Source organism: Cetorhinus maximus, chromosome 2 (assembly GCF_964194155.1).
Source record: "Cetorhinus maximus chromosome 2, sCetMax3.hap1.1, whole genome shotgun sequence".
Taxonomy (NCBI): Eukaryota; Metazoa; Chordata; class Chondrichthyes; order Lamniformes; family Cetorhinidae; genus Cetorhinus; species Cetorhinus maximus.
Window position 1 is genome coordinate 42,385,125 of NC_135880.1, and position 27,752 is coordinate 42,412,876.

Below are 27,752 nucleotides of genomic sequence, written 5' to 3' on the forward strand. Positions count from 1 at the left end.
ATATTTACATTATTTATGCTTTTTCATCCTTTAAAATCCTTGACCATGGGCAGAATTTTTCCCTTGGCGGGTGGGCTTGGCGGCGGCGGTTGGGAAGCCGTCTGCCACCCGCGATCAGACCCGGAAGGCAATTTCACACTGGCGGGCTAATTAAGGCCCACCCAGTGTGAAAGGTGGCTGGGGAAGCTCCGAGAACAAGCGGGCAAAGGCGGAGGCACGTTGTCCATCAGGTCCAATGGCGACCTGGCGGCCGATTCAAAATGGGCCCAGGCAGTCCCTGGAAGGCTGCCATGGAAGGACGTCTCCTGCACTGTCACTATGGATTTGAGTGCAGTTGGACATGGCAGGCGGGAGGGCGGGTCGGCGGGGCAGTGGGCCCTGCGTTTCTCCGACGAGTGCCTCGCAGCCCTGCTGGAGGAGGTGGCTGCCAGAAGGGACACCCTTGTCCCCAGAGACGGAAGGAGGAGGCCACCGCACCTCACCAAGAAGGCATGGGAAAAGGTGGCATCCCGGGTGAGCAGCTACGATGTGGTGAGGCGCACATGGGTGCAGTGCCGGAGGCGCTTCAATGCAGGAGGCCCTGGAGCTTCTGAGGTGGCATGCACCTCGATCAACCGGTCACGGTGAGGTTTGGGGTGTCAGACGAAGGTAAGAGTGCAGTGCACTGAGGTGAGAATTTCGGCTTGTGCAACCATTCTAGTGTAGTCTCTATATCGATGTGAACCTCGAACCTGGAGTCCCCATTGATCATTGAAAGACGAAGGCACGATGATGCTGATCTCCGTTGTCACACAGGGTCCCTGGCATGCAGTAACAGTGTAATGACTCTCACTAATGACATGTTCTTCTTCTCCCTTTTAGATTCATCAGCAGGCGTTCGCACTGAGGACCCTGAAGGCCCACCCCTGACCCCGGAGGACCACCATGCTACCCACACACCTGCATCACACCCACTCTCTGAACCAGACACCAGCGCAGATACCAGCACCTCGGTGGGCATTAGATCACCGTCTAGTATCTTGGTGCACATTGGTGAGGGCACTTCACACTCGCTTGAGGTGCAGGTGGAGGGCAGACAGTGCCCAGGGCGCCGGCAGTCGGAGGACTGCTGGAAACTAGGACAACGCTCAGTCGATGGCTGATGATGAGCCTCTGGAGTGGTCCATTAGGCAGATGCTGGAAGTCCAGCGGGGTGTGCAGGAGGATCTGGCAGAGATCTATGAGGGAATATGTGTCATGGTCTCCATTTGGGAGGAGTTCCTGCAGAGCATGACCACTGCATTGACACTCATGGCCGAGCACAATGCTTCCTCCATGGAGAGAGTGGCGACTCTCATGGAGAGGCTACTCCAGGGACAGAATCAGGGGTCCCTGGGGAAGCACTCGGATCTGCAAACCCACCCACAGGCAATGACCTCAGGTGGTCAGTATCCGTGTGGGAGACAGATTGGGCACCCAGTATTCCAGCTAGGTGCCCGTCCATCAATAGTGAGCAGGGAGGTCCAGAGTGACCTCACGTTGGCGCATGAGCTGCCTGTTGTTTCTGCAGGCTCCTCTCAGGGTGCTCCGGATGATGGCAGCAGCTCCTCCGCCTCTCTGCCAGTGACTGTCACATCCAATGAAGCTGCGGCGACTGGGGAGATGCCAGCCATGGCACTGGTCAGTCCCTCCCAGGCGGGGCCGGCACAGATTCCACGGGCCAGAGAATGACTGCCAAGGTCACCAAGGCCAACAAGATAGTAGAATCAGCAGGCTGTCTCCAATGCCGGTGTCAGCGAGGGGGAAGCACCTAGATGTAGTACCCACAAACGTAAATTTAAAGCACCTTAAGCTAAGACGGGCTTATCATGGGTGATATTTTGTTCCCCCAATTTGCTTTGGCTTTTTTTAATGGTGTGATAAACAACACCGGTTAATGTTTAGTTCAGCAAGGTGTCACATACAACATTAAATGAGATTTTATTTTGTGCTATTGGCCTGGGTATGCTTCATTTGTTCTGTAGGTGCAGGGTAGGTCATTATGAAATGATGGACGTGTGTCTCTTGAAACTTTATCGCACAGGCACAGAGTGTATGTTGGTGGCCAAGGAAATGTTCCTCTCTGGGATCGAGTATGGAGCCTGCCGCCCTGCCATGTGGTGGTGGTTCTTATTTGGTTGTCTAGCTGAAGGAGCGCTGGATCAAAGCACCCCGGGTGTCCCTGCCTCCCTGGAGGTTACCCAGTCTACGTCCACGCCCTCAGTGTTCTCCTCACCGTGCTCATCTTCTGACTCACTACTGGATTCATCATCTGTTGCCTGTGCAGCTGTGTCAACATCCTCCTCCTCCATTGGGTCCCTCCTTGCCACATTGTGGAGAATGCAGCACGCCACCACTATTAGTGACACACTCTGAGGGGTATTGCAGTGCACCCCTGAATGGTCCAGGCATTGGAAGTGCATCTTGAGAAGACCAATGGCCTTCTCTATCACCACCCTTGTGGAGGCATGGCTCCTATTGTACCGCTGCTCTGCCTCTGTTCTTCGGTGGCAGAGAGGCGTCATGAGCCACCTTTTCAGGGGATAGCCCTCGTCACTCAGCAGCCATCCATCGAGTCGGGCTGGAGCACTGAAGAGCCTCGGCAGCTGGGAGTGTCTCAGGATATAAGCGTCATGGGAGCTGCCAGGGTACCTTGCACAGACTTGCAGAATCTGCATGCTGTGGTCACACACTACCTGCATGTTCATGGAGTGGGATCCCTTCTTACTGGCGAAGGCACCCGGCTCACCCGCTGGCGTCTTGATGGCCACATGTGTGCGGTCAATGGCACCCAGCAATCACTGCAAAGCCTCTGGCTCACTCTGCCTGGCTGGCCTTGTCCGTGCAGAAATGAATGAATGTCAATGCATGCCTGAACAGAGCTTCTTGTCGCCAGTTTGATGCAACTGTGGACAGCTGATTGGGAGACTCCACACAGAACCCCCACTGAGCCCTGGTAAGAGCCGGAGGTATAGAAGTTGAGGGCCACTGTGACCTTCAGAGCCACTGGCATGGGGTGTCCACCCACACAGTCTGAGCTGATCTCAGGCCCGATCCTCTGACAAGTAGAGGTCACTGTCTCCCTTGAGAAACGGAGCCTCCTTCGGCATTGCACCTCAGACATATTGAGATAGCTGCATCGCCACTTGTAAGCCCTGGCAGCAGGATACTGCTGTCTTCTGTGACTCCTTCCGCCTTGGACTGCCACCCTGTGCTTCACTTAGCATTCTTGGACTCTCCGAATGGATCAATATCCCTCTATGAATTTCGCTCCAGCTCACTTGTGAACAAAATCCTCTACAATCTTATTGTTTTAAAAAAAGAAAGGCTTGCATCTATAAAGTGCCTGTCATGATCCAAGGACTTCACAAAGCCCAAACATCACAAAGTGTTTTAAAGTCAGGAAGTATTTTTGAAGCCAAGCCACTGTAGTGGAGGTCTTGTGGTGCAGTGGGTAGCAATCCTGCCTTTGAGCCAGAAGGTCAGGGTCCAAGTCCCACTCCAGGACTTGATGGCCAAGGAAGGTGCATTCATACTGCAGACAAACAAGTTGAGTATCAATCCGGAACAGTCCAACGTACACTAATGGCAAGTGTTAAGAGCAGGAAAGATTCCTGGTCAGCCATGTGATGGAAAGAAAATTGGAGCCTCTACCATCACTATGCATAGCTCAGTACTACAACATCCATGTAAAAGTGCATGTTGCCACAGCAACTCGGACTCCTCGACATTTGGCTCAGTTGGCTGAATGGCCAGGATGGATCAGATTGATGCCAACAGCACAGGCTTCAATCCCTGTTCTGGCTGGGGTGGATTCAGGACCTACCCGCCCCTCCTTGCCCCACCTGTGGTGGAGATCGAGGTACTATGGGTCGGACCTGCCTTCAGGCAGAGAACTGAAGAAGTCACTGTTGTAATGTAGGAAGCATGGCAGCCAATTTGTGCACAGCAAACTCTGACAGACAGCACCGAGATAATGGCCAGAAAATCTTTTTTGTGATGTTGATTGAGGGATAAATATTGACCAGGACACCAGGGATAACTCTGCTGCTCTTCGTCGAAGTAACATAGGAAATAGGAGCAGAAGTAGACCATTCGGCCCCTTGAGCCCACTCTGCCATTCAGTTGGATCATTGCTGATCTTCTACTTCAATGCTATTTTCCCACATCATCCCAATATCCTTTTATGTCTTTAATTAGAAATCTATCGATCTCTGCCTTGCACATACTCAATGGTTGTGCTTCCACAGCCCTCTCGGGCAGAGAATCCCAAAGATTCACCACCCTCTGAATGAAGAAATTCCTCCACATCTCAGTCCTAAATGGTTTAGCCCTTATTCTGAGGCTGTTTCCCCTGGTTCTAAACCCCCCCACCCACCCCATCCAGAGGAAACATCCCTCTTGCATCCACCCTGTTGAACCCTGTAAGCATTTTGTAAGTCTTAATGAGATCACCTCTCATTCTTCTAAACTCTGGAGAAAACAGGCCCAGTCTCCTCAATCTCTCCTTATAGGACAACCCACCATCCCAGGGATCTGTCTGGTGAACCTTCATTGCATTCCTCTTTGGCAAGTATATCCTTCCTTAGATAAGGAGACCAAAACTGTACACAATGCTCCAGGTGCGCTCCCGCCAAGGCTCCATACAATTGCAGACATCTTTAACCTGTACTCAAATCCTCTTGTATAAGGCCAACATATCAACAGCCTTCCCAGGTGCATGCCGCTCCTGCATTTTAGCTTTTGGTAACTGAGGAACAAGGGCACCCAGGTGCCTCTGGACATGAATATTTCCCAATCTTTCTCCATTTAAGAAACACTTCTGTTTTTTCCTACCATAGTGGATAACTTCATATTTTTCCACATTGCATTTCATCTGCCATGTTCTTGCTCACTCACAGCCTAAGTCCCTTTGAAGCCCCTTTACATTATCCTCACAACTCACGTTCCCAACTAGTTTTGTGTGATCAGCAAACTTGGAAATATTACATTTCCCCAGTCCAATCATTGATTTGGATTGTGAATAGCTGGGGCCCAAGCACTGATCCTTGTGATATCCCACTAGTCACAGCCTGCCAACCTGAGAATGGTCTGTTTATTCCTACTCTCCATTAAGTAGTAGTCCTATCAGAGCTTTTAGAGCTAATGAAAGGTCATGAGATTTTAAACTTTGGGCTGGATTTCATGCTTCCCACCAGGGGGTTTGAAGGTCGGGGGGGGGAGGGGGCACAAAAAAGTCAGCAGGTGGCCTTTCCACTGCCTACTAGCCCACCCACGATCAGTCAGAAATTTTGCAGGGAGGTGACACACCTGCCCTTGGGCCTATTGTGGCCCTTAAGTGACCGATTAATGGTCGTTTATAGACTTCATCCCACATCTGCTGGTATTTTACCCATGACTGAGGAAGGCCCATGCCATGTGGGAAACCCAGCAGTTATAGCTGTGCGGGCTGCTGTCGGGCCGGTGAGAGGGGGTGTACACCTCTTTCGTGGGTCTCCTGGGACGAGCAGAAACACCCCCCTTCCCCACCTCCAAGATCATCACCCCCTTTAACCCTTGCCTCGCCTCTTCAACCTGCCCCTCCCCCACCATCCTCACCCGTTTGCTGAGACACTTGACCCTGAACTTACCTGGGCTCCTCAGTGCGGTGGTACTGCCTGAACGCCCAGCAGTGGTCACCGCTCCTGGCTGGGTCTACAGAGGTAGCAGTCATCCAACTGGCTGGCAACTCCCTGAGTTGGGACTTCCTCCCGAGGTAGGGGAGGACGTCTCGCCTCAAAGTAATTAGTATTGCTTCCGGTATTAAATTGCTGCAGAGCAGCCTTTTGGGTCGTGAGTGGGCTCCCCCCTTCCCCGGCTTTTTAGCCAGGGGGGGCAAGGACCATGGCAGCCGTAAAATCCAACTCTTTAAGTCTGTTTCTCGCTCCATCGATGCTATCACTCCTGCTGAGTGTTTCCAGCATTTTTTGTTTTGAAAAGCAGGGAGTTGGCCTGTGTCATGGCTAACTGTCTCCCACAACCAAGATAAGCAAATTACCCCATCATTCATCTCGTTGCTGTTTGGGATCTTGCCATGCAAAATGTGCTGCTGTGTTTACCTACAAAACATTAGAAATTGCACTATATATCAAACATTGCTTCATAGAAACATCCCTAAAGTGCTATGTAAACACACAATCTTCTTTTGGAGCCAAATGGCTGAAGGTTCTGGCACTGCTCAATTGGTAGCACTCTCATTTCTGAATCACAAGGCTTTGGATTCAAGTCCCACTCCAGGACTTGAACACAAAAATCAAGGCTGACACTCCAGTGCAGTACTGAGGGAGCACTGCACTGTTGGAGGTGCCGTCTTTTGGATGATATGTTAAAGCGAAGCCCTATCTGGCTGCTCCAGTGGATGTAAAAGATCCCAAAGCACTATTTCAAAGAAGAGCTGTCCAATGCATCAAGCAATGTGTATACCCATCATTGTGTGTATCCTTCTGTATACTGACTCATCGAATTGTTCTTTTGAGTCCTCACAAATGAACAACCTGAGCTGGCGCCTGGGCCATCCTGTTCCCCCGCCCTGACTGCAGGCTAATTATAAATAGTTGGCAGTTTGTGCAAACTGTTAGGTGTGTGTGAGGCTTGCAGCAATGCTAAGTGAGAGAGGGTGAGGTGAAGCCTCTGAATTTTAGGGTTAAGTCCTGCTTGATACAGATTGTTGGAGAGTGATGGGAGTGGAGTGAACTGAGGAGTGTCTGAGGCTAATGCTGCAGTTAGTAGGATATTGCATGGAAGATGCATTCACTGATGACCATTCGTGAGAGATAACAAGATTTCTTGTGATATATCATCCAGGTGTTCAGGGCTAGACTCCTGGCATTGATCCCCATGGCAAGCTGCTCCCACTACCTTTTCAGCGTGTTTCTGGAGGACTTCATTGGCTCCCGTGTATAAAGAATATCTTCCCCTACATTACACCTCCTCGGACAAGCCCGAAAAGCTTGGAGTTTGATCTCTCAAAGGTTGTGCTATTTTTCACTCTTTTCCAGGTCAGATTCACTTCCTACATAACTCTCGGGAAGCGCTCCAGCCACATTTCACCTGCCCTTTAAGTAGCTCAGGCTAGCTTTAACTACTGCTAGGAAGTAATGATTTTGGGCCCCTTGCTAATGTCTGCAGCCAATCAACAGCCTGGTTAGAGTTGGCTGCACGCAGCAATCATGCTAATCAGTAGTTAGTACAAAAATGGTCTACTGTGTGCATGTCAATCAATGGGCATGGGTTAATTGCACATTGTGATCCCTGCGCCTGTTTTTGGAAACTATCCAATTTGGTGCCCCCATATAGGATAAAATGAACTGACACTCAAAAGAACTAACAGCTTTAAATATAACCTAGTCCTGCTGACAATAGGCATTTAACTGAACAATTATAATTTTTTTGCTACAGGGAGTTTATAAAGTATTTCTTTTCATTCAGCATCATTCCTGCAATTGCTGAAAGATCAAAAACATTTCTTCACACACCCACTAATTGTTTCACTTTCCACACCTTTGCCAGTTTTAGCATTGTGGGAACCTGCCTCAGGGTGCTTGCACATTACTTTCCCATTGATTCTATCCAAGCACACTGCACCCCTGCTGCCTATTTACTAAAAAAAATGCAGGTTTAAACAGAAAGGCAAGTCATAGTATTTAATGAAGTAGTATTTAATTGAAAGGATATAAAAAAATTAACTAAAATAACCTGCTATGAACTACGCCTTTTCACAAATTTGCAGTTGGTGCCAAACTAACCAGATTCTAACCAGCTCATTGATAGAGAAGACTGCCTAGAATTAGTTCCATGCAAAATACATTCTCCCTTTTGTATGCAATTATTGTTATTTTTGTTGTTACATATAATCACAGTGCAGGTAGAAACGCACCTGCACCATCACATGTCAACCCATTTGTTCTGAAGCCAAACTAGTGATCAAATAGCATGTGCTGTGATTGAAATGTTACAACACATTCTTATTCATTGTGATTTCTGTAAACATTGAAATGATTTTTGGCAGAGATACTGGGCCACCGTACATTGCAATTTGACCTTGATCTTTGCTTGTGGGTAGGGACGTTGGGGGGTTGGGGGTGGTGAATTTCTTCGGGATTTCCAACAAAGTTATGTTTCCTACTCCCCATTCAGATGAAACATTAGTTGACAGAGGCCATTGAATTATAACAAGTTAACTTTTTTAGATTGTACTTTAAAAGATGTCAGTGCCTTCATAAGTCAGGTCAGTAGCTTATATAATACTATAACTGCCAAATAAACGTTCAATTTATAGGTTTCAGTTTAGATTCAAGGATTATATCTCTGGTAAAAGTCACCGCTGGAACTTTTATAATTAAATAAATTTATCACATGATGACAGGTGATGGCAATTTTAGTTCAATTATGACAACATCAATTACTAATATCTCAGATCAAGACCAAGTGAAGCAAATAACAACTATTAAAGCTAACAAGAATTACGACACAATATTTGTGCACCTTTTCAAACTGTTATACATATTGTTAGTACTCCTATTTTAAAAACTGCAACATTAATATTGCAACTGACAAAGTATGTCACAGACCATGCAGAACCGCTATCTGATGTCCAACACACAACGCTACAACATCTAAACACATTTTCACTGGTAAACCTGAAAATACAAGGCAAAGCCCAAAGGTCATTGCTGATTGCTTCTGAAGAAATGTGTTCACACCATGCAGTACAACTGTATTAAACAAGTTTAGAGGATGCTCGATTTTAAAATAACGGCTGAAACCACAACTGAAATGGTATATATTGAGTTTATGACATTATGTGGCTCCCTCAAATCATTTTAATTTTAGCCAATTCTTTTCCCCTCTTACCCGCCTCCCCTAAAGGTGGTGCTGATGTATCATGGGTGGCATGCATCCTATGATGCCATTTTTGGTTTGTAAGCCTGAGAAATAACAGCAACTTGGAGTTATATAGGACCTTTAACGTAGTAAAACTTTCCAAGGTACTTCACAACAGCTTGAGCAAACAAAATCTGACACTGAACCTCATGAGGATATATTAGGACAGATGATCAAAAACTTTGCCAAATAAGTAGGTTTTAAAAGAGCATTTTAAAGGAGGAGGGAAAAATGGAGGGGCGGAGAGATTTAGTAAAGGAATTCCAGAGCTCAGGGTCCAAGCAGCTGAAAGTAGTCACCAATGTCAGAGCAATTAAAATAGGGCATGTGCAGGAAAACAAATATTGAGAAATCTAGATATCTCGGGTTGTAGGGCTGGAGGTTACAGAGATGGGGAGATAATGGAGGGACCTGAAAACAAAGATGAAAATTCTAAAATTGCTGAACCAGGAGCCAATGTAAGTTAGTGAGTACAGGGCTTCTGGGTGACACATGCCAATTACAGGGCCCTCCCTAATGTGATCAATTAACCTAGTACAGACCAAAATTTGGACAGAGGGCTTTCTTCATCTCTAATACATCTTTCTTAGTCTTTAAGGTTTAGCATCACACCGAGTGGTGCATGTCTGCTCTAACCAAAATATTCTAAAATCTGTTTTTGTTCAGGTCAGAAATAGCATACTATGCAGTTTTATGAGGATTTTACAGCACAAAAAAGGCCTTTAGCCCCAACTGGTCCATCCTAGTGTTTATGCATCACATGAGTCTCCTACAACCTCTCTTCATCTAACCCCATCAATATGGCCTTCTCATCCTCTCTCCCTCTTGTGTTTATTTTGTTCCTCCTTATATGTGTCTAAGCCAGCGATAATGATACATCAACCTGTGGTTGTGAGTTTGCCATTCTGACCACTCTCTGGATAAAGAAATTTGCCTTAAATTCTATATTAAATTTATGAGAGATAAATTCAACCTTATATTTAATGGCCACTTGTTCTGGTTTACCACAAGTGGCCATCTGAACCAGATTATCTTCTTTACATCAAACTCCTTCATAATTGAAGTACTCCAAAAGGTCAACCTTCAATCTTCTGTGCACAGCACTCTAAGCATGATCTAATTAATGTTCTATATATGTTTAACCTATTTTTACAGCTTTTAAATGCTATCTCTGTAGAAATGAACCCCAGTGTGATTTTTTAAGACCTTATTAACTTACGCTGTTACTTTCAGTGATATGTGTATCTGTACCCCCAGCTCCCTTGTTCCTTTCTGGTTACCAGAGAGTATGCTGTGGAATAAGAGCTAATGAAAAGTGAACCGCTGCAGCTAATGAAGAGACTGCTGATGTGATGAGTTGCAAGATCTGTTGGTTTGGCTGTTGAACGCCTAAAGGACTTGACTGTAACATGTATTGCACAATACAATTTTGCAAGGGGGCCTGAAACACGTGCTTGACCCCCAGTTTGCATATGCAATCGGCCTAACACCAGGTGCAGGCATCCATCTTGGATGCTTACACAGGAACCCTAACAAATATTGTGGGAGTGCATACGTGTGTTCATTCTGCATGTCAACCCCAATATTGCTAATGGTCCTGCAAAGGGTCCAGTGCGTCTTAGAAGCCTGTTTTGTGCCTGCAAAAATGGGCATGGCTTGACCCAATTTTTGGGCCTTTATGTTAGTGATCCATTATTTATAACCTTCTACTTATCTATGTATCTTTATTTACTTGACACACTAATACATGCCTTTTGTACTCTGTTGCAGCAATATAAACCATTCTACAGTAAAGTATCTATGAGATGTGACATTATACATTCTAAATTGATGATAATCATCTGGCAGGAAGAAAGATAAGTTTCATGGCAAAGCAAAAGCAAAGCATTTGAACTTCTGTGTATGCTGATAACACATCATTGTACACAGGCTGTGGAGGTAAGTTACCTATTTTTAGCATAAACTTCCTCATTCTTTAAATATAGTTCACTCCTTGTAACAATTAACAGGTAATCATCTTTAAGAACATCATCCATATAATGGCATTGCGAATTAGATGATTTTTGCCACAAGCGTGGGCTATTCCCTGTTCTGGTTTCATACTTTAGTTCTTTTAAAGCAGATGGCAACTAGAGACACCCAGTTGGATACAACATTGGAAATACATATGCAGAAAATGATAAAAAGATCCCATTGTTGTACGTCTGACACACAAAACAGCAGGAAGCAGGCTTTTAAATTGAAGACTGAACTACATTCAAACCAGGAGGGCTATTATGGACAAACTAATGTCCTTCTTCATTCTCATATAAATGAACTTTGCCAAAGCAATACAACAGTAGAGGTTGGCTGCCTCCGTGAATTGATTTGAAGATCAGAGTGCAGCATATAAATGCAAAGGGACTTGCTATCCCGAGAAGGCAGATAAAGGCATGAGTACTTTATAACATAAAAATCATTCCAGTTAGCAGCCTTGAAGGTTGAGCTATGACAAACCTTTATCAAAAGACTTAGAAGAAAATACCGTGGAGTCTGTAGAACTGCCATAAAAGCAGAAAATGCTCGAAACACTCACCATGTCTGGCAGCATCTGTGGCAAGTGCTTTCATCAACCTGAAGCATTAAATCTGTTTCTTCTTCCACGGCTGCTCTCAGACATGCTGAGTATTTTCAGCATTTTCTTTTTTATATCAAACGACTGGAAATGGGCATTATGTAAGCAGGCTGAGCATTTGCTTTTTCTTTGTAGAATTTTTACCAGTTAGAGCACAAGTGTAGGAGAAATAAAAGTAGGAAGCAGTGAGAGCAAGGAAAATGAGAAGTCATGCAGAATTAGTATTAAAACATTAATTTATATAACAAAAGTTAAAACAGTAAGTATAGAAGAAAGAAAAACATCAGAAAGTGAAAGGTAAAGAAAGATATGTAATATGTTTTAAAACATTCAGTATAACATTAATATTGCAATAGTAAGGCTGCTCAACATCGGTGTTGCTTTACCAGTTAAACAATAAAGGTTTGTCTCTTAACTGAAAATGTGAAAATAATGTCCTGGAAATTAAGAATTCTTTATGGGTGGTGGTGGTCAAAGGGTTAAATTCAAGCTGTCAAATCGAGCGCCGAGGGGAATCGTGTCACAACTGACCTCTACCTTTCAGCTATTCTTTCACTTAAGGAATTTCTAAAGGTTTAGCCGCACTCACCTCCAATAGGTCAAACAATCAAGTCTTCCTCGGCCATTAAGGAGTTAACAAAATTGCTGTTCCTCCCTCTATTCAGGTCTTGTCTTTGATCCTTTGATTTTGCAAAAAAAATGCAGGGAATACATGCAAGACCATTCTCTTCCAGGTGGCTGACAGACCATCAAAGGCTGGTCCGTGTTCTTGCCGAAATATCTTGGCAGTAGTTTACTTTGGAAGGTTTCCCTGAGTTCTACCCGCAGGTAACCAACCAGTCAAAGATTAGCTGGACCATTTCAAGGAAAATGCCAAAACTGACGGCTGTTCTACTTCTTTGCCACACTATAAACAAAAAGATTGCCAAGCATTTTTCATGAGAATAGTGCTCTTTTAAGACACTTAAGTAAATTTTGATTACCTATCGAGATGAGGAGGAATTTCTTTTCAGGGCGATGAATCTTTGGAATTCTCTACCCCAGAGGGTTGTGCAGGCTCAGTCATTGAGTATGTTCAAAGCAAAGAGCGATAGATTTCTAGATATCAATGACATCAATGGATAGGGGGGTAGTGCGGGAAGATGGCACTGAGATAGAAGATCAGCCATGATCTATTTAAATGACAGAGCAGGCTCAAAGGGCAGAATAGCCTACTCCTGCTCCTATGTTCCTACGCTACAAAATACAGAGAATAATAAAAGTGATCCCATGTGTTTTTATCCACGATGTAATATGGCACTCATTTCACTTCAGTGTGCATTCCATCTAGTTGTCATTTTACACAATGAATGGCACAATCAAATTTATAGAAATGTAAACAAAATCATGACTTCAATGGAGATAAAAATCAAGAGAGTTGTAAAGCGGGCTGCCGATTCACTGTAACTCATTTTACACTCACGCAAACTCAAAATCTATGCCCAAGAAGTGGGTGTATGTGTTCCACTCAACTTTTAATGGTAATGCTCCATCTATACCCAATTCGCTGCAGACCTTAAACAAGGGTCATGTTTATCTAATTGAAATCACAGATACTTTCTGCAGATCCCTGCATATCTTCTCAATTTTGTAAGTCTTACTAACTCTCGAGGCAATTTTATAATAGGCATTTTGACACCTATTAATTAAGGAAAACAGAATTTTAAACCCATAATTTTCCCTTTTAGTAAATTATATTGTTAATATATAAACCTTCTGAAATATGACTGGTAGAGGGGCTTTGATCTCATTGATCAGTAGTAGAAACTGTCAGAATCATTAAACTCCAAAATAGGTCAACTTCTAGTAATAAAGCTGGACACAATTTTCATTATTACATGTTACATTCTATTGGATGGCTCAACCTCACACTCATGATCAATTACCATGTGAAAGAGCAGAAAATTATAGATTGATGGTTCAGTTGTAACAGTGTATAATTTCTACATAGCTAATTACAGCAAAACAGTGCACACAGCCATGACTGTTGCAGCACTTGTTTGGTATTAAGTTGTAGAAAGCCAACTTAGTGAGACCAAGTTAAGATATCATTCCTTCTGGTTCATTGGTAGCACTCTCACCTCTGAGTTGGAAGATTGTGGTTTCAGTCCACTACTGGAATTAAACCCATAATCCAGGCAGGCATTTCAATACAGTATTGCGGGAATATCGCCTTGTTAGGGATGTCTTATGGATTAGACATTAAACCGGGCCCTGTCTGCTCAAGATCCCACAGCTCTATTCAATGAAGGCCAAGGCAGTACTGTGTGTACTGGCCAATATTTATCCCTCAACTAATACCACAAAAAGCAGATTTTCTGTTTGCAAAGTTTCTGCCACATTTGCCTATTAAGCAATAGCGACTGTGGGCTGGATTTTCGTAAGTGAGGCAGGAATTGGGAATTTTCCCGACTCTGCAATCTCTGTCCTGGCAATGCCCATCCATCTTGCTTTCATCTTAAGGAAGCAGGCATGGGCTGGAGATGGCTTCGCCGACTCCCAGGCAAAGTGAGGAGGGCAGATTAGAAGCCCCACATCCTAGGGCAGAATTTGGGGAGTCAGGAGGTGAGTTACTCACCATAGAATTCCTAGCCTCTAATCTGCTTTTGTAACCACAGTATTTATATAGCTGGTCCAGTTTAATTTCTGGTCAATCTGAACCCCCAGAATGTTGATGGGAGGGTTTCAGCAACAATAATGCTATTGAATGCCAAGGGAAGATGGTTAGATTCTCTCTTGTTGGAGATGATCATTTCCTGGCACTTGTGTGATGCGAATGTTACTTGCCACTTTTCAGCTCGAGCCTGAATGTTGTCCAGGTCTTGCTGCATTTGGACATGGACTGCTTCAGTGTCTTGAGGAGTTGCGAATGGTGCTGAACACTGTGCAATCATCTCCATTTCTGATCTTATGATGGAAGGAAGATCATTGATGAAGCAGCTGAAGTTGGTTGGGCCTAGGCCACTACCCTGAAGTACTCTCGCAGTGATGTCCTCAGACCAAGATGACTGACCTGTAACAACCACAACCATCTCCCTTTGTGACTCCAGTCAGTGGAGAATTTTCCTCGATTCCCATTTACTTCAGTTTTTCTCGAGCTCCTTGATGCCACGCTCAGTCAACTGCTGCCTTTATGTCAAGGGCAGTCACTCTCGCCTCACCTCTGGAGTTCAGCTCTTTTGTCCATGTTTGGACCAAGGCTGTAATGAGGTATGTCACAAAGCCCTTCCCAGCCAATGCAGTACTTTGAATGTATTCACTGCTCTAATATCAGCAAACATAGCAGCCGATTTACACACAGCAAGTTGCTAAATGACGAACTAGATAATCTGTCACATCTGCTGTGTGATCATTTCAATTTTGTGTACTCTAGAGGTGGGCAGGCAAAAGAACTGCAAATATCCAGTATCCGAAAGCCTTTCATTACATGTTTTTATCTTTTCTCCTTTTAAAAATGTTGGCATAAGTATTACTCAAAAATTAAGTAAAGGTAACCCGGATAGAAAGTGTGAACAATTGCAGGATTGTTTTCATTTACCTTTGTTTTTTTCCTTGTTTCCTTTGGAGAAACTTGCCAATTTTGTTGGTATTTGTTGCTGGATACCTGTAGGTTTCAGGAGCTGATTGGTTGTACTCAGAAGCTGAACAGGAACGTCATTTTTCAGGTTCTCATTAATCCTAACAATGGAGCCCAAGGAGCTCTCCATCTTGTGAGATTCAGGAAACGTCCGTATACTGTTTGCTCTCTGGTGGCTGTTCAGGGAATACTGGAGTGCTGCCTCATTTACAAAGACTGATGCTGTATCTAGTCCTGCACCACCCAAGCTTCCTGTTCGAGTGTGAATGGGGACCTGTGGAAATTAAGGCATTTAAAATAAAGGCATGTAAATGGTGATATCGCTTATTTTAGAAATTCAAAACACTTTGTGGTACATCTATCTGGTGTGCTACAGAATGGATGAATGGTGGTTCACTGTTTCTGCTTTCCCTCTCCACACCCCATGCACAATGATGACTCCCAATCTCAACAATGCCTTCAGGAGGAGGTTTTTAAAGACCGGGCACTTCCCTAAAGAGAGGAAATGGAAAAAAGGAGTAAACGCAGATCCCTTTCACAAGCGACCAAGCAACCAACTTAATAAGAATACGGACATTCTACCTTCTTTCCCTCTTTTCCAGTTATGGCATGCATAAAGGGTTCAGGTTGAAGAGGAAAAGAAACAACCATGTATAAAATTGCAAACAAGGAGAAGCACACCAAATTACCCGAATAGAATGCATTTGTTGTAATTACATTCATTACATAGCAGCTGTTCCTAAGCCATGCAAATATAGAAATGGGGAAAAGAGCATTAATTACTTCACAGATGAATGTATATGCAAAGAGATGACAGATTGCTCTGATGTCCAACACCAAATTAGATTTGGGGATGTTAATTGGCAGTTTGTGACATCTAATTGTGCCATGAATTTGTTGTCATGTCACATTATCTGACAGGCTATAATTATATGTGCTTGTCATGGGACAGAACTCTGATACAGTATAATTAATTATAGTTCAAACAATTTACCTTATTATAAACCTTTAAAGATTGATAATTTCTGAAGGTTGCATTACACTATTACATAGTGGTTTACAGAAATATCAGATTGTTATAATAACTGAGCTTTATTTTATAATGCAAATATTTAAACTGTCCGCACTTACTGCATAGTAGTCATTTGTTTCTACAAATAATATTTTAGATTAGGCAGTTCAGGGAGCATTTCAGAAGAAAGTGAAGGAGCAATAGTCACCTGGCTGGTTGTTCCCTGGCTTCCTGAAGACTTGTCTTATCTGGTGAAGCACTGGGCTAATGTAAATGCCCTGGCCTGTTATGTGGCTACATTTTAACAAGTCATGTTCAAGACTCTACTGCATAGATACAGCAAAAGTGGCCTATTATCGCTCTCCACCAAGTCTATCTTCCCAATCTGGCACATCGTGGGGCACCCAGGCACTGAAGTAAATTCAGAGCCTCTCATGAAAACAATCAAATTAGGTCAGCTCCTCCATGAAGGCTGGCTCATGTATTCAAGAGATTAGTTGACAAATTTTACTCCTCCCAATATGACCAATATAATTATTTTCAGTAACACAATGGACTGGAGGACGGCTCTGAAGCGCTAGGTTTTTGGCGTTACATCTACAGTTTTGCGTTCAAAATGTGTTATGACGCAGCAGATGATGTGTGCCAGGTGGATAAAATCCATGAGGGAAACTTGATCGCGCTATCACAACGGTTTTTCAATTTGTATTTATTTCGAGATGCATGCCCTGAATTCAGAAGTAAGAAGTCCAACAAGACTTCAGAGATTTTTTAAAAGAAACTAACTTAAACACTTATTAACAAAAGAAAAGATTTCAAGCACATACACAGGTCTACAAATTGCTACCATAATAACTCCTAAAGCCTCTAATTAATCTGGCTTCCAATTCCTCCTCCCCACCCTTTAAGGCAATGGTTTAAAAAAATAGATTTTAAACAGATGCCAGCAAATTAACACAATAAACTGGACAGTAGAATTCAAACTGGCTTTTCCCAGCTTCAGTTTCTGTAGACAGCAGGCTTAATGCACAAATACTGGAGGCCTCTCACACTTCTGGTAGATCTTACAATGCCTTCCCTAACACATAGCCTCATTCTCCTTTATCCGTGTTTCTGCCTTTTAATGTAAATTCCATCGTTCCATATCTTTGGAAATTTACCTTTCTCATAATATAAATCTTTTCAATGTACTAATATTGTTAGTAACCTTTGGGAAAAATAAACACGTTGCTTGACCTAGCTTCTCTGGCTAGGTGTAAACATCCTACCATCTCTTTGAAATTCAAACTGCCCTAATTTATCTAAAAATACAAATGCTCCTCACCTTACATTCTAAGGATTCGGCCATGTTTACATATTTAGCATTTCAAACCTAGCTTCTTTTGATGAGTCAAGGCCTCCAGACCAGCCGTCTCCAATTCAGTTAAATCATACACACACATTATCCAAACCCCACTATTAACCTACTTTTACAGTAAATCACAATATTATGGTAATTATTGTATTTTCATGACAAATGACACCTGTACTATGCATGTAGGGTTCTGCTGTGGTCAAGCCAGACACCATTTTCATGATGGCCAAACAAGAGGCATCCTTTACCCACATCAGAATTGCAACTTTGGCTTGTGCTTGAGGTGGCCAGCACCAGTGTTTCAAACCAATGCTAAATAGCACAAAATGAACTTACCTTAGTCACTGCTGCTTCTGGTCCTGTGATCTCTGACCACATGATACGCTACACCACCCCCACCCCCCCACCCTGGAATTTCCCCCATGATCCTCTCTCAACCTTAAGCCTTCCATCCCCCGATCGCACTTGAGGCCCAAACAACAATACTGTCGACCACCATGGTGTTCTTTCCTGATCTTCTTTTCACCTGATCGCATTCTAAGGGCCCCAAAAAAACAGCAGACCCCCGCGATATTCTTTCCCACCTCCGTGCGCACCTTCCCCCACCCCATCACCCATCTGATCACATGCATAATAACCATAAAAGCATAAGAAGAAAGAGCAGGAGTAGGCCATTTGGCCCGTTGAGCGTGCTGTGCAATTCAACAAGTTCATGGCTGATCATATGACTCTGAGGCTGAGCCATTCCTCCTCCAGTGCCCCTTGATCTTCCCCAACCATTTACCGGAGGCTCTTAATGCAAAGCCCTCTATGTGATAATATGGTCCGAAGTTCTAAATCCTCTGCTCCCCCCTCCTCCCGATTTGTGCGTGGGCTGTTAACACTCTACAATGAGGGGCCTGAAAATGTAAACAGCTGAAGTGCTAAGCCTACAACTTTAAAACTTGCATAATCGCCAAAAAAGACAAATGGCTTTTAACTTGTGAATCAGAACTTAAGCAGACATTTTGATATGCAAAATTATACTGTAGATATAAAGTGCTGTATGCAAAGTATTTGTAGGCTATTTTGAAAGAGAGACTACAGACTATCTTTCCAACTGCTCACCAGAAGTGCATTTTCACAAATTTAGGCACAAGTTGCCCACAATTTTCCAACCATTAGAATTCCTACTTTACGCTTGCAGAAAGTAAGGCTCCCCACCAAGACCACAACATTTGGAAAATTACCCTTTATCTGAAATACCATGGGCACTTCACATATAAAAGGAGCTAATTTTGAGCAAATCCACCTAGTGTAAACAAGATTTTTAAAAATTTATTCATTCATGGGGTGTGGGCATTGGTGGCAAGGCCAGCATTTATTGCCCATCATCAACTACTCTTGAGAAGATGGCAACCTGAATTTGGTGCTGCGTCATTTACAGGCCTGTCTATGCTGGCATTCTGGTCACCACCTGCCGACACCTTGAGTGTGTTTGGGTGATTGGAGCTGCTGCCTGTTTCCATTTTCCTGGGGGACCATTTGAAATGATGTGCACAGGATCCTGATTGTAATTCTGAAGTACAATGGGTACTATGTACTCACCAATGGTCTTTAAAGAGATTGCTGTAGGCACCTCAGGAAAGTGCTGAAGTTGTTCATTAACCTTTGAGTTTTGGACCATTAAAATCAGTGTTGCTTCCCCTCCCCACTCCCCATGTCCCATTTCTGGTTCTGAGCTCCAATCCTCTTTTACCGGCAGCCCACCTCAAAACACCAATTTGGTGCTGGCAAACCATGGCAGCATGGTAATGAGATCCAGGCTTTAAAAAGGCAGTAAGAATGGGCAAGCGGCAGATATACTTCAGCTCGTCTAATGCCTTCAACTAACATCATCCGCAAATATTTATTTCTCAACAGCTGTCATGTAGGCAACTACAGCAGCTGTTTTGTACACAGCTACATTCTACAAACAGAAATGTGTAGATAATCGGTATTTTGGTGGTGTTCGTTGAGGGAAGGATTCTGACCATGTGATCTTTGATGTTTACCTGACATTATCGAATAAGTGGTTAGGAGCTATGTCCATTATCCCGTTCAAATGACTGCATCTCTGAAAATGGCACTGCACTAAAGAGTCAGTCTCGGTACGAGCTCAAATGCCAGGTATGAAGGATCTGAAGTACTGTCAACTGTGCCAAGCTGGGAGGTAATGCATTGCTAAATAATACTAGGGGGAGAATTTGCTCCCTGTCGTGCGGGCTGGGCGGGAGTGGGCACGGGCTCAGGGAGTTTAATTTCATCGTGAAAAACTGAAAAAATGATTTTTAAAAATTATTCGGGACACGTCCCCTCGTGTGACAGTGTCACATGAGCTAGGACATGTCAATGAATTTCACTAAAACTTTTTATTACATTTATAAACCTTTCACGAAACCTCATCCCGTCCGTGAATGAGGTTCCATGAAAAACACGAATGCTGCCTGGGCTCTTCGCCTGCCCGCCAACCTTAAGGTTGGACAGGCAGCCCTGTTAATTATTTCAATTAGTTTTTAAATGGCCTTAATAGGGCTTTGAAAGTTCGGCAGGTGCACAGTCGACTCCGGTATTCTCAGAGGCCTGCCCTGCACGCCGACCAGAAGATTCAGGCCTAGGTAAAGAATGGTGGCAGCTGCTGATGCCTCAAAGGCAGTCCAGTTAACGGGCTAGATTTTTGCCTGGTGATAGGGGTGAGAATTGGGTTGGGAATGACTAAAACTTAGAATCTTTTGCACTAATTTCGAATCTGTATTGCTTTCCAATCCAATGCTATTTTTGTGTGGCCCTTTCACGGATCGGGAAGGCCTGGGTCACAATTTTGCACACATCGCGTGAGGTTAACATTGCCATTGTGAGCCCGTTAGGAAATTTGAATTTCCTCCATTCCCTCTGTACTATTTTTGCATGCTGGTGTGGGTTTTGGAAGACCTAAAAAAAAGTGCCTCAATGGAGAGTTCATGACCACTGGTGAGGAGTCAGAAACAGTCTGAAGGTAAGAGTTAAATGTTTTAACACATTCAAATGTCACTGTTAGATGCTGTATTGTAATGTAGATGTGTTTTAACTGCAGTGATTCAACATAGGCCTCTGTCCTGAAAAATAAGTTCACCGTTAAATTGACCAGCATTTTTAAGTGTAAGATGCATTGGAGTACTTTTCCCATTTGGAAAAGTGCTCTTAAGCATTCAAAACTGAAGAAAACACTGCTTGGGATATTTTGTGTAATGAACTGAATGTAAATGCCAAGAGCCCTTTTAAACTGAAAAATAAAACTTTCAGCAGCTTTCATTTAGAGAAAAGCAGCCATCCACTCCTGGACACCTTTGATCGACAGAACAGCTGGGTGTAGCTTAGAAAAAAGGTAATTAGCTTTTTCAGTTTCAATAGGCTCCACTGTTTACATTTCCAAGGGTTTGTGATTACAGCTGAACCCATTATGAATGCTTGGCTGAGATTTAAAAGCTCCAAAATAACTTATAACAGCAGGGGGCTTTGTTCACAGTTTGATTGACAGTTTTAAAGGTGTTATTAAATGATTACCTATCTTTTATATGGTAAGTGAATTATTGTTTGTTTGTATAACAGATTGGCCACTTGAGAGAATTCAAATCTTTGTGATTGGCTTTTACGAATGAGAGTTTTTGTCAATATGATGTATATTTGCATGACAGCTCCACTAGGTTGTTAGAAATCCAAAGACAACCTGAGGTCTTCCTATTGTGGATATTAAGTGAATGGCTATGGTGAATAAATGGGGGGGCATGGAGGGGACATAGATAGTATGAGGTAACATGGGGTTACAATGGGACATGGGGAGTATGAGCAGGGAAGGAAAGTGTATAGGGGAATGAAAAAGCCTGGGGTAGCATGGGGGAGATGGAGGCATGTGGGTGGGTGGGGCAGGTGTGGGGTAAGGTTTAGTGAGCTTAAGAACAATGTTTGGAGCTGGATTGCTGACTCCCAAGAACCGAGGCAGGTTTTCTAACCAGCCCGTCTCCGCGCACACACTTCTCTCACACTGCACTGCGGCTTGCAAAATCTGACCCCTCCCCAGCCATGTCTCTCAGAGACAAAAATATGGCGGGAATGGGGTTTGGAGACAGGCTTGTGTCTCAAAAGTCAGGAACTTGCGTTTCCTGAGCCTGAGACGAAAATCTGGCCCAGTTTCTTATTCTTTAGTAACATGTATTATTTGCACGCAATAAACTTACAAGTTCCTCTAAAAACAAGTTTCTTCCTTATACTTCTCCACCACATCCTTCCCTCTTATTGAAAACCTCTGAAACCCCTTCTATTTGACCATTGTTAATTCCAATAACTGTATATCCTGGAAGAATGAGTCTAAAGTAGTATTTTGCCTCGAGCAGGTTTATTTTCAAGACAACTCAACAGAGTGACAGGCTCTCCCATTTTCTTTCCCCACCCCGGAGTGTTACAGCTGTACCTATTTATGGGTGAGCCAATGCCCATCACCTGTTTAACAATGCAATTGTCTTAACAATGTAATTGCCACACAATGTAATTGCCAGTCAACAAGATGATTGTTATTGGGCCTTGACAATGTAATTACTGATACATTGACAGATCCCCCCCTTTTTCTTTTAAATTAAAGCTTTTGAAAAATTCAAGAACATTTATTTTTGGAGTCAAACAAAAGGAAACAAAGTTATGTATTTTCGCACTATAGATCCCATGTTTCCATATATATAAGTAATTACAATGCAAAAAATATTGGTTTTCCATTTTGTCATTATAACATAAGATGCCCTTCTTCCAATACATTTAGCAATATTTTGGAGCAGGCATTTCTTTTCATAAAACAGTATGATAATTGGTGACTAGTGTCAACCCATTGTGTCTTAGAGATCTCCCTTCTCTCTAGCATTTCTTTTATGCTAGCTAGGTCTTTCTTCAGTAACACTTTTAGTTGAATTAACATTATCCCAAAGAGATTATCAACATAGCATCCTATGGGCAAACTTTTCTCACACTGCCCCTTGTATAGTATTTCTGTCAGTATATTGGATTGGTAAACCCCCTTATCTATCGCTTTTACTAAGACCATGGTTCCAGCAGCTAAGGTGCATTCCACTACCCTTTTTATTTTCTTGGTTTCCCAAGCCAAATTGGCAACATTTATTCTTTCCCAAAAAGAACATGATAAACCCTGCTGTGCTAGAATATCCATCTGTAAGATTGGCATGTGAAGCACCGCTAAAAATGACTAACCTCATATCTTCTGGTTCACCCAAGGCTGGAAACTTGAGAGTGCATCTCTCTGAATTTAATTTCTTTAATGTTTTATTTGCTCTCAGAACTCCCTCAACTGTAACATGTTTCACCATAGTACACAGCTCCACCATGTCATAAATAGCATCAGGTCCAGTCTGAGTGCACAACTGGTTCAGCTGCCCAATCAAACTTCTCAATTGTTCCGTTTCTTCCTTGGAAGCAGGATCCTCTTTGTGAGGATCTAACCCGATTTATTGGGCTGCAATTAATATTTTCCAAATAAGATTGTTGATTCAATGTTGTTCCTGCCTTGTTCTGCTTAATGTCTAAACTTATGTATTTAAAGGCCCCTGAAGCCTGACTTCCAACCTTGAATTCCTTCTTTATTTTATTGATTACCCATTGCTCATATTCTACAGAATCGCCCCACAGAAAATTATCAACATGCATGATAAAGATGCCTGCTAGTTTCTCCTTGTGATACCAATAGAACATTGCAGGGTCTGCCTTTAACGGAATGCAACCCGTTTTCAACAGCTCGGACCTCACCGAAAAATACCACACTCTTGATGCATCATTCAACCCATAAACACAAGATCAATTCCCACAGTTTCCATTCTATATTGCGAGTTTCTTCAGGTGGGTACAAAAGTACTTTCCTCTGAAATTTCTCACCCTGTGAAAACACAACTTTTATCTCAATCAATTTGCACTCCCAGGAATACTTTGCTAAAGTGGCTAAAAAAATCTTCAAGCTCACTTTTCCTGCAGTAGGGGAGTCCACCCTGGCATCTAGATCAAGTCTTTCTTCAAAACTCTGAGCGACTAGGCTTCCTTTAGCCTTGTACATGATGTCAGAAAGCACCTTTTCTGTACGTATCCACCTTTGTGATAAGGCTGGCTGTCCCCTGTCTGGTATTTCAGCATATACTCCAAATTTTTTCCAACCATTTTTGTTTGGCTTCCTTTATCAGCTTATCTTCCAATTTGTTAGCAGCTATTAAAACCTCTCGATCATAATGGCTTCTACTTCTAGTGACATTCCTTGTTTGTTCTGTAGTCCTTGTTCTTATCAAACTATGACCTCTACTCGTACTCTTCTCTCTTTCTGGACTACTACTACATGATCTTTCCCGCGTGCAATCAGAGTCCCTTTTGCAAGTCCATGACCTTTTCCTGGGGTCATGACCACTTTCTGGTCCACTGTCAGAACTCACACTGCGCTTTTTGGCCTTCCACATCCTTACCTTGGTTTGCCAATCCATGGGTCTTACCTCCTGTCCTTAATCCTGCACAATTAGCCAATGTTTGTAATTGTCAGTGGCTTTGCTGCTCTCCCTATGATGATGGCATCCCTCCATGCACTGGCCCCTACTGGTATATATGTTACCCCACTTTGGGTAGTTGCCCTTTTGGATGAATAACCTTATCCTGTGCTTCAGTGTTACTTTGTTCATAGTTGGTCATCTGTCTATCCTCCTAACTGCCCAGTGTGTGTGTATGTGAAGTGCACGGTGCCTCTTCACTTGTTATGTCCTATTCAGAATCTGTAAAGATATAGTCAGTGCCAGTTAACCTCGAAGAATGTACCCTAACAGTTTTATTCCTATGTTGTACAATAACTACTTTTCCATCATACAATACGGCGAAGAGCAGTGGGAAACCAGGGGATTGGGAAGCCTACAAAGACCAACAGAGGACAACTAAAAAAATAAGGAGGGAGAGGATTAAATATGAGGGTAAACTAGCCAGTAATATAAAAGAAGATTGCAAGAGTTTTTTTTAGTATATAAAGGGTAAGAGAGAGGCAAAAGTGGACATTGGGCCGCTGGAAAATGACGCTGGAGAAGTAGTAGTGAGCAACAAAGAAATGGCGGAGGAACTGAATAGGTACTTTGTGTCAGTCTTCACGGTGGAAGACATGAGTAACATCACCAAAGTTCAAGAGAGTCGGGGGGCAGAGGTGAGTATGGTGGCCATTACCAAGGAGAAGGTGCTAGGAAAACTGAAAGGTCTGAAGGTGGATAAATCACCTGGACCAGATGGATTACACCCCAGAGTTCTGAAGGAGATAGCTGAAGAGATAGTGGAGGCGTTAGTGGTGCTCTTTCAGGAATCACTGGAGTCAGGGAGGGTCCCAGAGGACTGGAAAATCGCTAATGTAACCCCCCTGTTTAAGAAGAGAGTGAGGCAAAACACGGGAAATTACAGGCCGATTAGCCTGACCTCGGTCATTGGTAAGATTTTAGAGTCCATTATTAAGGATGAGATTTCAGAATACTTGGAAGTGCATGGTAAAATAGGGCAAAGTCAGCATGGTTTCATCAAGGGGAGGTCATGCCTGACAAATCTGTTAGAATTCTTTGAGGAGGTAACGAGTAGGTTAGACAAAGGAGAGCCAATGGATGTTATTTACTTGGGCTTCCAGAAGGCCTTTGACAAGGTGCTGCACAGGAGGCTGCTCAGTAAGATAAGAGCCCATGGTGTTAGAGGCAAGGTACTAGCATGGATAGAAGATTGGCTGTCAGGAGGCAGAGAGTGGGGACAAGGGGGTCCTTCTCAGGATGGCGGCTGGTGGCTAGTGGAGTTCCGCAGGGGTCAGTGTTGGGACCACAACTTTTTACTTTATACATTAATGATCTAGATAAAGGAACTGAGGGCATCCTGGCTAAGTTTGCAGATCATACAAAGATAGGTGGAGGGACAGGTAATATTGAGGAGGTGGGGAGGCTGCAGAAGGATTTGGACAGGTTAGGAGAATGGGCAAAGAAGTGGCAGATGGAATACAACGTGGGCAAGTGTGAGGTCATGCACTTTGGTAGGAAGAATAGAGGCATAGACTATTTTCTAAATGGGGAGGGAATTCAGAAGTCTGGAGTGCAAAGGGACTTGGGAGTCCTAGTCCAGGATTTTCTTAAGGTTAACTTGCAGGTTGAGTTGGTAGTTAGGAAGGCAAATGCAATGTTGGCATTTATTTCGAGAGGACTAGAATATAAAAGCAGGGATGTGCTGCTGAGGCTTTATAAGGCTCTGGTCAGACCACATTTAGAATATTGTGAGCAATTTTGGGTCCTGTATCTCGGGAAGGATGTGCTGGCCCTGGAGAGGGTCCAGAGGAGGTTCATGAGAATGATCCCAGGAATGAAAGGCTTAACATATGAGGAACGTTTGAGGACTCTGGGTCTAAACTCGATGGAGCTTAGAAGGATGAGGGGGGATCTGATTGAAACTTACAGAATACTGAAAGGCCTGGATAGAGTGGACGTGGGGAAGATGTTTCCATTAGTAGGAGAGACTAGGACCCGAGGGCACAGCCTCAGAGTAAAGGGAAGACCTTTTAGAACAGAGATGAGGAGAAACTTCTTTAGCCAGAGAGTGGTGAATCTATGGAATTCATTGCCACAGAAGGCTGTGGAGGCCAGGTCATTGAGTGTATTTAAGACCGAGATAGATAGGTTCTTGATTGGTAAGGGGATCAAAGGTTACGGGGAGAAGGAGGGAGAATGGGATTGAGAAACTTATCAGCCATGATTGAATGGCGGAGCAGACTCAATGGGCCGAATGGCCTAATTTCTGCTCCAATGTTTTATGGTCTTATCACTCCCTATCACTTTGCCAGGGCCGGTCCACTCTTTCTGCCCTTCTCTTTTGTAATATACCATGTCTCCTCGTCTAAACTGTATTCCTGGTGGTCTTATCCGTAAGGCTCACTGAATTTTCTCCAAAACCTCAGTTTTAATAAAAGCTTTTCTGTCTGCAGGCCAAGCATTCAGATGAGCAGAAAAAGTGGACTTAATTCTAGTCCCTTCTAGAGCAGGGGAGATCTGATAGCACCAAATGCAACTTTGGATTCCTTCCGTACACCAACTGGTACGGACGGCACCCCCCAACAATACGGTAGTAGAGGGATGACTGACTATGAACAAAGAATCACTGAAGCACAGGATAAGGCTATTCATCCAAAAGGGCAACTACCCAAAGTGGCCAGTAGGGGCCAGTGCATGAAGGGATGCCATCATCATAGGGAGAGCAGCAAAGCCACTGACAAATACAAACATTGGCTAATTGTGCAGGATTAAGGACAGGAGGTAAAACCATGGATTGGCAAAATGAGGTAAAGATGTGGAAGGCCAGAAAGCACAGTGTGAGTTCTGACAGTGTTCCAGAAAGTGGTCATGACCCCAGGAAAAGATCACGTACTTGCAAAAGGGTTCTGCCCCTGGCAGCACCTCTTGCAATTTGCAATCTGGTTGATTGGCCATTATTTTATGTAACATGTTGTCTATCACAGTATAATTTCTCTCGCACAGACCAATATCTAACGGTGTCTCAGCCCCAGTTTGTATAACTATGGTATTCAAATTTTCACACATCTCAAAATTCCTCATTTGTAAATTCCCCACTATTAAATTCCGTTAGGAATTTTGTTGGTGTTCCTAATCTGGTACCCGTCATTTCTCCATGACTTTATTGACAATAGCCTGTTTGGCCTTACCAAGTATTACCATGGATAGGCTAAATCAGGTCACCATACCAATGAAGTGTATCAAAAAAAAAACCCTGATCTTTGTCCCATACTTTTAAGTCCATTGCCATTGCACCTTTAAATTCCCTGGCTAGTGGCAAGCTCACAACAGGACACGGTGGTGTCTTTTGATATTTAACACAAATGTCACACTGAGCCGTGACTTGATAATAAGGTTGTTGTATTCTTTATCAGCTACTCCAGCATCTCGCAGTAGATGCTGGACAAAATCCTGGAACTCACTTCCTAACAGCGCTGTGGGTCTACCTACACCACATAGACTGCAGCAGTTCAAGAAGGCAGCTCACCACCATCTTCTCAAGGGCAACTAGGGGTGGGCAATAAATACTGGCCCAGCCAGCGAAGCCCACATCCCGTGAATGAATAAAAACAAGTAGAGCTTTCAGTTTTTGTACTGCCGGATGTGCAAACTGTTTA

General features: G+C 43.5%; 1 protein-coding gene across 7 annotated transcripts in view; it reads right to left on the reverse strand.

The window, feature by feature from the left end:
- Positions 1-27,752, reverse strand: part of arhgef28a (Rho guanine nucleotide exchange factor (GEF) 28a) — a 551,732-nt gene that overhangs the window by 68,964 nt on the left and 455,016 nt on the right. For all 7 annotated transcript variants that reach the window (XM_078564027.1, XM_078564009.1, XM_078564018.1 and 4 more), the window contains one exon: positions 15,132-15,444. In XM_078564027.1, coding sequence (XP_078420153.1) covers positions 15,132-15,444 — 313 coding nt within the window. The remainder of the gene's footprint in view (positions 1-15,131; positions 15,445-27,752) is intronic.